General features: G+C 41.8%; 1 protein-coding gene across 3 annotated transcripts in view; it reads left to right on the forward strand.

Annotated features, from left to right (window-relative positions):
- The window catches only part of ANO3 (anoctamin 3), a gene marked incomplete at its 5' end in the record, with an annotated part of 206,838 nt that overhangs the window by 70,969 nt on the left and 123,382 nt on the right, over positions 1 to 12,487 (forward strand). For 2 of the 3 annotated variants that reach the window (XM_082485183.1, XM_082485184.1), the window contains one exon: positions 566 to 611. The exons of the other annotated variant lie outside the window; for it this stretch is intronic. In XM_082485183.1, the coding sequence (XP_082341309.1) occupies positions 566 to 611 (46 nt within the window). Of the gene's footprint in view, positions 1 to 565; positions 612 to 12,487 lie in introns of those variants that run through there. 3 annotated transcript variants of the gene reach the window in all.

Genomic DNA, 12,487 nt, shown 5'->3' on the forward strand with positions numbered 1-12,487 from the left:
ACTACGTAAAGGAGGTGCAATTTATACTTCGCTTCCCCTTTAGCTCACCAGTAACACCTGATGTCTTTTAAGGAGAGACAAGGCTTACCGGGAAGCCGTAGAAATTAACAAAACCGTCCCGATGAGGGATTTTCGGGCGACGCCGGGTTCGGGCCGCCGCTCCCCCTCAGAGGGGCCCACACAGATTTTCCCGTTCAAAGGGCGGGCGCTGAGCGCGCCGGTCGCCGCTGCCCGCGGGCGGGCGGACGGGGCTGACTGAATCCCCCCTTCCCCCCGGGGGGCGGTGGGGGAAGCCGCCGGCTCCGAGCCCGCCCTTCGCCACTCCGGAGGGGGGGGGCCCGCCTTACCGCCTCTGGCTGCCGGCGCCATTCCCTCGGCCTCCGCTGTGCGGCGGGCCGGGCCGCTCAGCTCCTCCCGTTACCAAAGCAACGGCGGCGCCGGGGGGCTGCGGGCCGGGGCGGGCCAGGCCTCGCCGCTGCGTTCCCGCCCCCCCCCCCCCCCCCCCTCCTGCCGCCGCCGCCCCGCAGCCGGCGGGCTGGCAGCTGGCAGGCTGCCGTCCGCCAAGATGGTTCACCATTCGGGCTCCATCCAGTCCTTTAGGCAGCAGAAAGGTCAGTGGTAAAACCCCTCTGTCCTCAGGGCGGGCGGCGGGGCGGCTGCCCGGGGGAAGGGGCAGGCGTGGGTGCGGGTCTCCGCTGCGGTTTTCCGTGCGGTATACGCCGCGGGGGGGGTGGTGGTGGTGGTTGGGGGGTACCCGGTGCATGCCGGCACACATGCCTCTGTGTGTGTGTGTGTGTGTGTGGTGCTCCGGAGGCGTGTTGCTGCTTTCGGGTATTTTATCGGTTTTCAAGTCTCGTGAGGCTGCGGCGCACGGGAAGGGCGCCCGGCGGGGCGAGGAGAGCCGCCCTCCTGCCCCCCACACGCTGCGGGGGCCACGGGACCCCGGTCCGGCCCGATCCGGCCCCGGCCCGATCCGGCCCCGGCCCCCGCCCCCGCCGGCCGCTCCCGCGGCGGCAAAGTTTTTCTCCCCGAGAACCGGTCGTTTTCAGGTGTCGTACAGGTGATTTTAGTCACGTCCGCCCGCCCGCGGGATGGGGACGGGTCGTTCACCCTCGGCTCTTGTTTCTGGGCTCGTTTCTGGTTTTAAGACTTCGCACCAGGCTGTTGCCCGAGTATAAATCTGGAGAAAGAGTAATAGGTGTCATTGGAGGAGGGGGGGGAAGGGGCTCCGGCGTTACAAGTGGAAATTGCTACTTGTACCTCGATGCTCGTTTGTTTGGGGGTTTTAAAAGCAAAATAAAAGCTTTTGCTGGTCAACAAATGCAGAGGTAAATTTTTAGCTCTGTTGTGTTCATGATAGAAAAAAGAGAATTCCCACAACGCATTTGTTAATTTTCTTCTTCATCCCGCAACTGATATATTTACTATATTTTTTTCTCTCTAATTCTATTTTGACAGATAACTTGAAACCAAGGTTTCTTTCTTTATGAGCATCCCTTTGCACTCTTGCCGTTGTTTTAGTTGTTAACAAACTCTTTTTTTTTTTTCTTAGAATACAGTATGCCATAAATTATGATTTGATATGGTATGCTTCATGCATAAATCATGGGTTCACTTATTGGATTTTGGCTCATTCAAGTTCTTCTCTTTGAATGGTTAGTGGAAAATAAATAATTCAAAGCACTTATTCCATTCTGGTAATTCCATAATAAATCTAGTTCCTTGCTCTAAGAGGTTTTGCATTTAGTGCCCATCTTGTGTGCAGTAATGAGTGGTGCTGTTTCAAATTGTAAAATGTCTAGTTTAGTCAGGTTCAAAGTTAATTAATTAGTATAAAGCCCCCTTTTTTTTTCAGCTGTGATAGATACTTTTATAAAAGCATCAGGTGACTTGGAGCCACAGTGTTAATCCTTGGTTTTTCATAAGAAGATGTTCCTTATATTACAGGAATGATTAGCAAGCTCCAGAGTCCCTGTCAAGGCCCTTCAGGAGCTATTCAGCTGTTCTGTAATAATCCTTAAAAAAAAACACTCCAAAACTAACTTCATCATGTTCCAAGTTCAGGGATGAAATTTAGTTGCTTGAAACTTAGCTATGCCATGTGATTTATGAAATTGTATGTTTGCAATAGTCATAAAACTTCATAATAACCTGGTGGGTGTTGCCAGTTACTTATCGAGGAGTGGATTGTTGTTCTCTCCTCCTTATTCCTGAAGAAGTCCTGATTAAGGTGCCTTGCCAGTCATAAGGCTTTGGAAAAGAGAGGATGCTCTTAGGGAGGAATGGAGCCTGTACAGCGTTGACTAGTATGTGTATCGCTTTCCTGAACATCTCATATGCAGTGTGATGTCTGCTACAGCCACCTGAATGAGTTCTGTCTCTGTTTTTCTCAACCTACAGCTTTTAGGGATGGGGGAGGACAGCGCGGAATCTTGGGCAAAAGGCTACAGAGAAACTAAGCAAACATAAATCATAATCAAGAACCTATCATCTAATCATGAGGTATTTAAAAGAAGCTGAGAATCTGGTACTCTGAGGTTCATAGGCACCAATCTCTCAGCGTCAGACAGCATCATGTCATTTGGTGTAGTTTTTTTGAATTTGGTATTTTATACCATTCTCCTACTTTAAGGTTTCGGTTACTGTCATGTCTCACTTACTGTAGCTGAGATGTTGATGAAATAGACTGTTTATTTTCTAGCTGCTCAAAAACCAGTGCCCTAAATTCCCCTTTTTACAGAATCAGTGGTAATCCTCATGAAATGGCCAACTGCCCATCACAGCTGTGCCTTGTATGCTTCACTTGCATTAAGACCAAGCTTCATTTCTTTGGGGGGATTGAAAGGGCATTATTTTTATGTGGATTCTCAATCGCATAAGAAAGATATAAATCAATAAAGATAATAGCTCCTGAAAACAAATTGAAAATACTTTAAAGCGTTTTAGAAACAGAGCCTGTGCCTATTGCCAGGTAACATAATACTCAAACTCACTTGCTGAAGAGAGGTAACTTTAAAGATGGGAGATAGAATGAGCTAGACAGTATTTTATTTCCTTACCTACTCTGGGCACTTTGTTCTAGCTGAGAAGACAAGTACTGGTTTCAGGACCAAAGGTGTCTTTACAAGGCTTGGAAGAATAGGACCAAGGTCTTTCGTCTCTTGGGTGTCTAGGAATCTTCAATAGGGAGGAGAAACGAGGAAAAAAACAAAAGGCATTTATAACCCACGGGTTTGTCTCTGGTTAGAGTATGGTGGGGTTTTTTTGGGGTTGTTTTTTTTTTTTTCTTTCTTTTTTCCTTCTTGACAGAGTGAGGAGGTGTTCACAGTAGGAGGTTGCTGTTATAATGTGCCGCCATGGGTTTTGTCTTGCTCTTTGTTAGGATTGTGTATGCAGAGTGAAACCCTCAGTTTTCAAAAGCTGCAGCAGAGCTCAACATAGTGTTATAAAAAGACGCTGAGAGTTTTGAAAAAAAGAATCTCCTTCTTCACTCCCACAATTTTTCTTCTACTTGTATCTGAAGGTATGCCTATCAGAAAGAGCAGTGTCCTAGAGGTAGACTAATCTGTGTCTCTGCACAGTAGTGTGTTAGATCTGTTGAGCCATCTGTATAGTATTTTGTGACTATTTTTAACCTCTACTGTGGCAGAAACAGCTTTTTATGAAATTACTTTCCTCCGTAATGTTCTCAAAGATAAAAAAGTTATTATTATGTTATTATTAAATATATATCTTTATGCTTTTTACCCCTTTGAAAGGTGATGCAACCTATCGTCTCTGAAGAATTGTGTCAAAGAAAAAAGGAAGAAATGTTTCTTATGTACCAGTTTTTTTTCCCAACCGTCCTTTAGAAAAGAAAAATCTCTATCCTCAGACATTAATATACAGTTTTGCTTAAAATTGCTAAGTAATAAGCAGTTATTCAGGAAGGAGAAATAAGAATAAGATAATGTTGTTGAGAACAAAGATAATCTGCATAGATAATTTGTAGTTTAATAATTCCAGAGAAAGACAGCTCATTAGGATTTGGTATTTGATCTCAACCACAATAGAATAACAATCTTTTAAATGTAGGACATAAAAGTATACAGTAGCCTTACAGGAGACTTGGTGTTTTCTGTTGCGTTTTCTGTAATGGGTATGGGACTGGTGCAAAGCAATTGCTTGTATTATTGGGGAGATCTATTGAAAAACTATATCCTTTGGAAGGAAAGGCAACCTAATTTGCAAGAGGCTCTTCTTTTAACAGATAGTTGATGGTGAGTGGGTTTGAATTTTTCTGGTCTGACAGAAGGTAATACCTGCATTAGGGTGCAGGCAGGTCAAGGTAATTACGATGCTTAAAATTTTGAATATCTAGTCCTGATACACAGACTGCAATTTCCTACATGCTCTGCTGGGTGCATTTATTGACTATTACTGTTCTTTTTAATTCCCCCTATCAAAGCTTTTTAATGAAAGAGTTCACGGCTGCGAAAAAGAAAATATGTTGATGCCTTAAAATTGAGCTGCTTTTAGCATGGTGTATGAGTTTTAGGAACATGGACTGCTGGTTAAAATCCAGTGGGTAACTTGGGGTGCTTCTGCTTCCTGTACAAGGTGTGCAACAGGACAGGATGGTGCTCAACAACTTCAATACGCGTTAAGTCTTTGAAATGCTGATGTAGCTTCTCAAGGGGTTTATCTTAAAATTGTGTGACTTCTGACCAAATCGGGTATCTCCATAAAAGACTTATTCCTAGATCTGAGTGCCATATATTTTGGCTTGTTTTATATGTTAGCCATCTAAAGCTGTAGCGCGGTTTAGATGGATTGAGGGTTGGGTTGAGAATCTTTAAAAAGCTACAGTCGTTCTCCCTTCATGGGGGCACTTAAATTCTTTGAGCTACTTAGATGACCACTGCTGTTGTAGAGGACAGCTTTTTTGTTATTGCTGTTTTACTCTAAGATCTTAACGACCCGCATTCTTTATAAAACAACTTGTGAATTTAATTTGCTTTTAGCTTGTGTATTTAACTGAGGGTTTGTAAAGATCACATTTTTTTATATTGTTCCAGAGTTTTCAGTATTCAGAAAGTTGGACTTGTAATTAAGATTCTTGTGGAGAATTCTCCAAGGATGTTTGATACTTCAGTGGCACCAGTGAACCTAGTAAGCTTAATAATCCAAAGAGACTGCTGAAATTACTAGAAGATGCAATTCGGTCATGCAAAAATTTATGAGAGATTGTGATTCTTCGCTTCTCTTCTCCAGAGCAGAAAGGCCAGGTTTCCATGCCAGCTTGAGTAAAGGAATTTTTAGGGCTCAGCGCTTTCATTTGCATTCCAAGGAGCACTACCATGTACAGAAAATTTCAAAGCTATCCTCATCTTGGCTCTGAAAGCTGAGAGCAACGCGGCTATTAATACACTTCCTTAAAATGATACCATATTCGTATAGTGCCATTTATAATGCTGTCTTTCATGGCACTGAAGAATAAGGCCCATTTTTTAATGATGTTTACCTGGCTATATTTGGTCTTATTTTTGTTACCTGCTACAGCTGCACAACTTAAGATGCACTTCACCTTTTTCAATCAGACACCTTAGAAGGGCCCATAATATGTCTTTTTATTCTGGATTATACTATTGTAGGTTGTAACTTTGATAAAATATAGTGCTTCATTGAAAATAATCATTAAATATGACATATTAAACCTTATATTATGTAGGTGCATGAGTACTGTAGAAATAAGTTAAATACTGTTTCTAACTTTTTTTTTTTTTTCACTGAATGAATATTTTAAATGAGAAAGCTAAGGAAATCAGAAATTTGTGATTTGTCATGTAACTCTGCTATCTGACTACAGACGATGATGCTGTGGTAAGATGTCTGGGCATTAGCTTCCTGCATTCTGATATAAGTATAGCTTGATATAGTATTATCTGTGGAAAAACCTTGTACCTATTCCAAATCTTTTCAAAACTTCCTCAGTAAGGACCTGTTAAAATAGGCAACCCCCGCCAACGCTGATTTTCTTTAGAACTCTCATTTTATTGTTTATATTTCATTGAGTATCACCACAAAATTGCAAGTTCTAGTTCTGCCTTCATAATTTGGTTGGTTTAATCTGCTTTTTGTCATTTTTTTGGAGGATGATAAACGAAACAACTCTGCCAGTGTAAATTCTGTTGAATATTTGTAATAATAGTTTCAATATACTAGATTTTTTTTAAAATGTTTTGCAAAAAAATTAGGAGTAGTCAACCTATCTTATGATTAAGGGTATTTTACAGCTCCAACAACCATGAGAAATTGAAACCTCATCTTAACTAACAGTACCAAGAGCCCTGCATTCCAAGCAACACAGCCAGCTAGGGACCAACTGGAAGAGTAATGCTGCTGTTTGTTTTTTTTTTTTTCCCCCCCACTGAAAAGTGAGTAAAAAAAAAATAGCCATTCATATTGTAGTCATACTGTGATATAGCAGAACTTAGCGATGCTAAATTCACAAGTTTGCTGAGCAACACAAAGATCTTGTTTTCTGCTTGGGCCTGTCTAAACTGAAGAGAGTGTCTGTGTTTGCTTGAATTGGACACACGATGACCTTTTCAGAAAGCATCGTACATGGGGTTACCCAGGTTACAAATCTTAAATTCCCTTTACCAAGGTCGTTCTAGAATTAGTTCAGTTCTGTATATCCTACAGCATATGTTACAGTAGATTATTTATCGGAGACAAGTATAACTCAAAACTAAGCTACAGTGTACAGCAATATGTTTTAACAACTCTGAGCCTCAATGAATGCAAATTCATCACTGTTTTCTCAGAATGAGATTCTGAGTCTGCCTCAATTTGGGTTATCATCTGGCTTGTGAGGGCTTGAAGCCAGTGCGATTACTTAAGTGAGGAATTGTTCATTTGTCTGATTGGCGAGGTCACAGTTTAACTCGTAATACATTTGATTATTTTATATGGGGTTTTGAAGAAGCTGATATCTTAGTTATCCTTTTGGCTCATCTCTAATATACAAACATGAGGCAAATAGTAACATTTCTGTTGTAACTGTTTGATCTGCTTAAAGGTAGAGGTCTCTTGAGGGGAGGAAAAGAAGCTATGAAAACATGCTGATTTAGGTTCCATCTCTGCAACTCGGGAAAAGGAAGTATAGTTTGAAGAGCATCCCATATGAAGAGTACCTGCAGAAATCCCCTTTGAATGACAGATTGCCACTGTTCATAAGGTTTCTGTTTGTTTCATAGAATCATAGAATGGTTTAGATTGGAAAGGACCTTGGAGATCATCGAGTTCCAACCCCCCTGCCATGGGCAGGGACACCTCCCACTAGACCAGGTTGCCCAAGGCCACGTCCAGCCTGGCCTTGAACGCCTCCAGGGATGGGGCCTCAACAACCTCTCTGGGCAACCTGTGCCAGTGCTGCACCACCCCCACAGTGAAAAACTTCTTCCTAATGTTCAATTGGTACCTGCCCTCTTCCAGTTTAAAGCCATTCCCCCTCCTCCTATCGCTACATGCCCGAGTAAAAAGTCCTTCCCCAGCTCTTCTGTAGGCCCCCTTTAGGGTACCGGAAGGCCGCAATAAGATCTCCCCGGAGCCTTCTCTTCTCCAGGCTGAAAAGCCCCAACTCTCTCAGGCTCTCCTCATAGGGGAGGTGCTGCAGCCCTCGGATCATCCTCGTGGCTCTCCTCTGGACATGCTCCAGCAGGTCCATGTCCTTCTTATGTTGGGGACTCCAGAGCTGGATGCAGTACTCCAGGTGGGGTCTCACGAGAGTGGAGTAGAGGGACAGAATCACCTCCTTTGACCTGCTGGCCGTACTTCTTTTGATGCAGCCCTGGATACGTTTGGCTTTCTGGCCTGTGATCGCACACTGCTGGCTCATGTTGAGCTTCTCGTCAGTCAGCACCCCCAGGTCCTTCTCCTCAGGGCTGCTCTCCAGCCATTCCCCACCGAGCCTGTATTTATGCTTGGGATTGCCCTGACCCAGATGCACTTGGCCTTGTTGAACTGCATGAGGTTGGCTTGGGCCCACCTCTGCAGCCTGTCCAGGTCCCTCTGGATGGCATCCCTCCCCTCCAGCGTGTCTACCTCGCCAAACAGCTTGGTATCATCGGCAAACTTGCTGAGGGTGCACTCAACCCCACTGTTCATGTCACCGACAAAGATGGTGAACAGTACAGGTCCCATTACCGTTTCTTTAATAACAACATAGGACAAGAAGACGCAGGGGTTTTCTTGCTTCTTAGCTGTGATTCTGACTGGATTTCTGTGTAGTGCTGGTAGCTCAAGAAGGGTACACAAACAAAGGAAACTGGAGCTCTCTCAAATCTGCGTTGAAAAATTCATAAGTACATCACAGTTACTGGAGAGCTGTAGCTCGTCACGTATGCTCCAGATAACTACTGTGATGATGGCAAGCTTTGGAGTTAGAAAACGTTTGAAATGTCATATTCTATTCACTGCTTGTCTGATTCAGTGGGATTACTCTTGCTCAAAAAATTCCTTACTCCTTACTGTTTGTTTAGTAACTTCACCAATAGTATGCCTTTCTAAGCCAGAAGGTCTGATGTATATAATATTTGCATTCTGTTATCTTTCTGCTTCATTAAACCAGTGGAGTTACTACTTTTAATGAATTAATTTTCCTGAACCATTAATGACTTTTTTTTTTTTTTTTTTTTTTTGTGCAGGGGAAATCCCTTTTTACCTTCTGGCTGTTTTGCAGCAGCCCATTAGCTTCCTTTTCTGTGTGGTTATTCTAAAAGTAACTTAATAGTGTGAGAAAATAGCAACAAAAGAGCAAGGGGGATTAAAGAGTGAAAATGCTAGGAGGAGAAGGCAATCCTAAGAATTTCTGAAATTTATGAATGAGTTGAGAGATTATAGGGAGGACCTTTTAAAGCACAAAAAAAGTAAATAAAACCAAATGTGGACAGGTGAGTATTGATGCGGAGATGCAGGAATGGTAGGTGGGTGGGTAGATAGATAAAACGATACCAGGTAGTGAAAGCAGACTGAGCCTATTGACCCGTCTTCCACATGTAAGCAGTGCTCCTTAGCTGGTTATGCTGAAGTAGGACTGTACACCGGGGATTTGCAGATATCACAACAGACCCCTCTTCACATAAAGCCACGTCAGCAGCACCGGCTTCAACACTGAGTATTGCTTTCAAAGTCACTCGCTAAAAGAAAGAGGACAAAGTAACTTGCAGACAGATGGTATTCAAATTTCAAAGAAGGTGATACCATGAGCGTGTGAAAAATAATGAACATAAGCGTGCGTAGAGCCAAACATTTCGGAGGGAAACGGGTACCACCTGAATGCAAAATCTGTATGTTTGAATACTCTGCAGAGGCTGGACGTTTCAGCTGAGAGAATAATGCAAGACCTACGCATTACTGTTTAGTCTCGCGTAAAATGTTTCTGATTTGTATTGGCATCATCCCTAAGATCGAAACGTGGCAAAACCTATTGCTGGATTTAGATTATTCTTGGTGGAGAAGCCTGGGGGCCTAAATTCCTCTAGTGCAGAAAACTTCCATTTTGTTGATACATTTAAAGATAGATACAAGACATAAATACTTATATTTTTATATATTTTAAACATTCGATTTTGATACATATTAAACATTGAATAAACGCATGGACATCTCTGAAGGCTGATGCTTTGCAGAAGCAGGTTGTCATTTCGAAGGTATTTAGGTGAAATTCCACTGAAGACTGTCACACATGAGGGGCTTTGAATCACTTGCAATCACTTTTATTTATTTATTTTTTTTTTTAAAGATTTTCAAACATGCAGGTGATTACTCTGTCAGGTTTTTTTAATGGCACTTGGATATCTGACAATGCAGTAATTGTTAGGAGTTATGCACCTAATGCTATTTGCAAGGGTTTGGAATCCACTGTGCTCCAATACTGTAAAAAGCTGACCCTAAATATCTAAAACTTTTTTTTTTTTAAACAAGTCTCTGTTCACCAGAAAATTCAATTCTTTCTCAAAAATATGAATTTAGACCTGAATGGCTGTTTGTGGTTACCTCTTTTATAGATGCATTCGTTATGGTGTAGTTAATGGCTACACCCAGAGTTAGCCCAGAATTCTGGCTTGGGAAAACTGCAACCTTCATCATACGTTGTGTAGGCTCCTGAGGGCAATTGGTAGATAGGGTGTATGTATTATTGAAGCAACTGCAAACTAAAGAAGATGTAAAAGCCATGGATCCTTGGCAGCAGCTCTCTGCAGCCCATCACAGACGGAGGAGTCCCTGCCTCGGGGTGTGGGAGACATGGTGGGATGCTGGGGGAGAGCATTTGAGGACTATTGCTGGGGGAGGAACCAAATCGGGGAAAGCGGAATCAACATGCTTTAGAATCAACATTTTACAATCCCTAAAATATGCAAAAGCAAGGATTTTTCAGATAAAATGTTTCGCACTGTAATTTGCAGTATTTACAGTAGTATAAGCAGGTGCTGTTGTCTCTTCAGCAACCACCAAGGCATTGCTCTCGCTATTGTGAAGTGCCTTGGCGTACAGGGTTCAGTAAAAAAGGAGGAGAAGGATTTTTAGAAGCACAAATAGTTGGTAGGGTTAAATGAATAATGCACAGGAGCTTAACCATGTTGCTATTAATAATTCACGCTTTTAAGAAATGCAGGGCTTTGAAGTTGCTGTTTTAGAAATCCAGCATCTAAATAAAACGGAAAAACGGAGTGGAAAAACAGCCTGTCATAAGAAAGCACTTATTATTATTGCTGTCCTTCCTGAAACGTGGTTGGACTCAAAGGTATTTCATGATGATTGATTTGGTAATTATCTTGAGCGTACCTGAACATAAATAAAACTTTGCCATAAAGATTTTATGGATGTAGTCCACACAGAGCCCCACATATTCTCAGTGATAACAACAGGATTTCAATGGATGTACCTGAGATTTTGATTGGATTTGCTTTTATGGGGTTTAGCTATGAATAAGAAATGATGCGTCCTGTATCTCATTATCAAATATAAGTACTGGATGAAGAGGAATTAAAAAGATTATATTAGTCATGCTCCAAAACGATAAGGAGAACAGGCTAATGAGGCGAGAACAATACTTCAAATTTTGGCTCTATGTAAAGAAAAGCTCCCTGATCTTTATCGCCAGGACTGTCAGAGGTTTTTCTGTGGCTGAGGCATGAAACAACTACTTTTTGGAATATTACTCTGAAGTAAATATAATGTGTTGTTGAAGTTAATCCCAACTTCCTATTATGTTGTACTGTAGGGAAGGAGCTTCTCCACCTTTCTATTGTTTTGTATTGTAGGAAACCTAGAAAGAAACATGAGATTGACTTGCATTCGGTCTGAGTGATAAAGTGTTTTGAAATTTGCTTTCATAAGTGCTTGTACTTTAAATGGAAAGATTTTCTTCAGAAGGAAAAACGATGCTCCCTAGTCTATGACTAGGTTCATGTTCATATTTTATGCCAAATTTCTAGATTCATATTCTATGACTGTTTTCATATTTGTGGATTCATATTCTATGATTAGAACTGTCTGCTGTCAGTCTGACTTGGCTGTTTTCCATCTTGGCCACCACGTGTAACTCCATGTCCAATTCTGGTGCATTGGTTCTGGAGTGAGCGATCTGAGGGGCCACAGATTTGGTTTCTGAGGTGTTTGGGATTTGTTTGTCCTGAAGCCTAGTGCCTAGCATCCAACAATAGTAGTACTGTAGTCATGTTTATTTAGTGATATAAACAATCTTTTACTGTTCTGCCTTTTATTAGACTTAATGATTCAGTTTGGGAAGATTTGGAAATTAAAGCTTCTCTTCAGATCACATGGAACTTCCCTAGAGCTTTCTGGTGCTGTGACATTTCTCACAAGTGTATTAGTTGGACAGGTGAAGAACCTCCTCCCCATCTTGCGTCACTTCTGTATTATTACTAGGAGGGAACTGCTGTGTCTTGGAGGATCTGGGCACATCAGATGTTCTCATGGTCACAATAAACACGGAGGAGGAAGCTATGCTTGTTACCTACTAGTGCCATTATCTTAGAAATAATTAATTTCATACCTATGGCTACCCATAGGTATTTGCTGTCAAACTTTTTACCTAGGCAGAAAGGATCTAAGTTTCTTGACAGGCTGGAATGAAAGGAAGGCAAGGCAAGGCAAGGAATCCAGAAATAGATGAAACTGGCTATTGAGCAATTTTTTTTCCCTTTAATAAGGGAAAAAGAGAAAGAGATAAATGCCTTCAAAACAAGTTTTCCTTTAACTTAGAAAAGCATTTTTACTAGTGCTAAATTCTGTCTGAGGTTAGCAATCACCACTCCAATCCTGCAGTTATTTTAAATTGTTATTTGAAATTTTTTTTGAGAGTAAGCTTGGGTTGCTAAAAAAGCCTTATAATATAAGGAAAAAAGAACAAATGTCTCCAGTATAGATGGTTAATGAAAAGTATAACCAGTAAAAATATTAGGTGCGGCTTTTTGAC

This window comes from Vanellus vanellus (genome assembly GCF_965231255.1).
Source record: "Vanellus vanellus genome assembly, chromosome: 6".
In the NCBI taxonomy this organism is placed as follows: Eukaryota; Metazoa; Chordata; class Aves; order Charadriiformes; family Charadriidae; genus Vanellus; species Vanellus vanellus.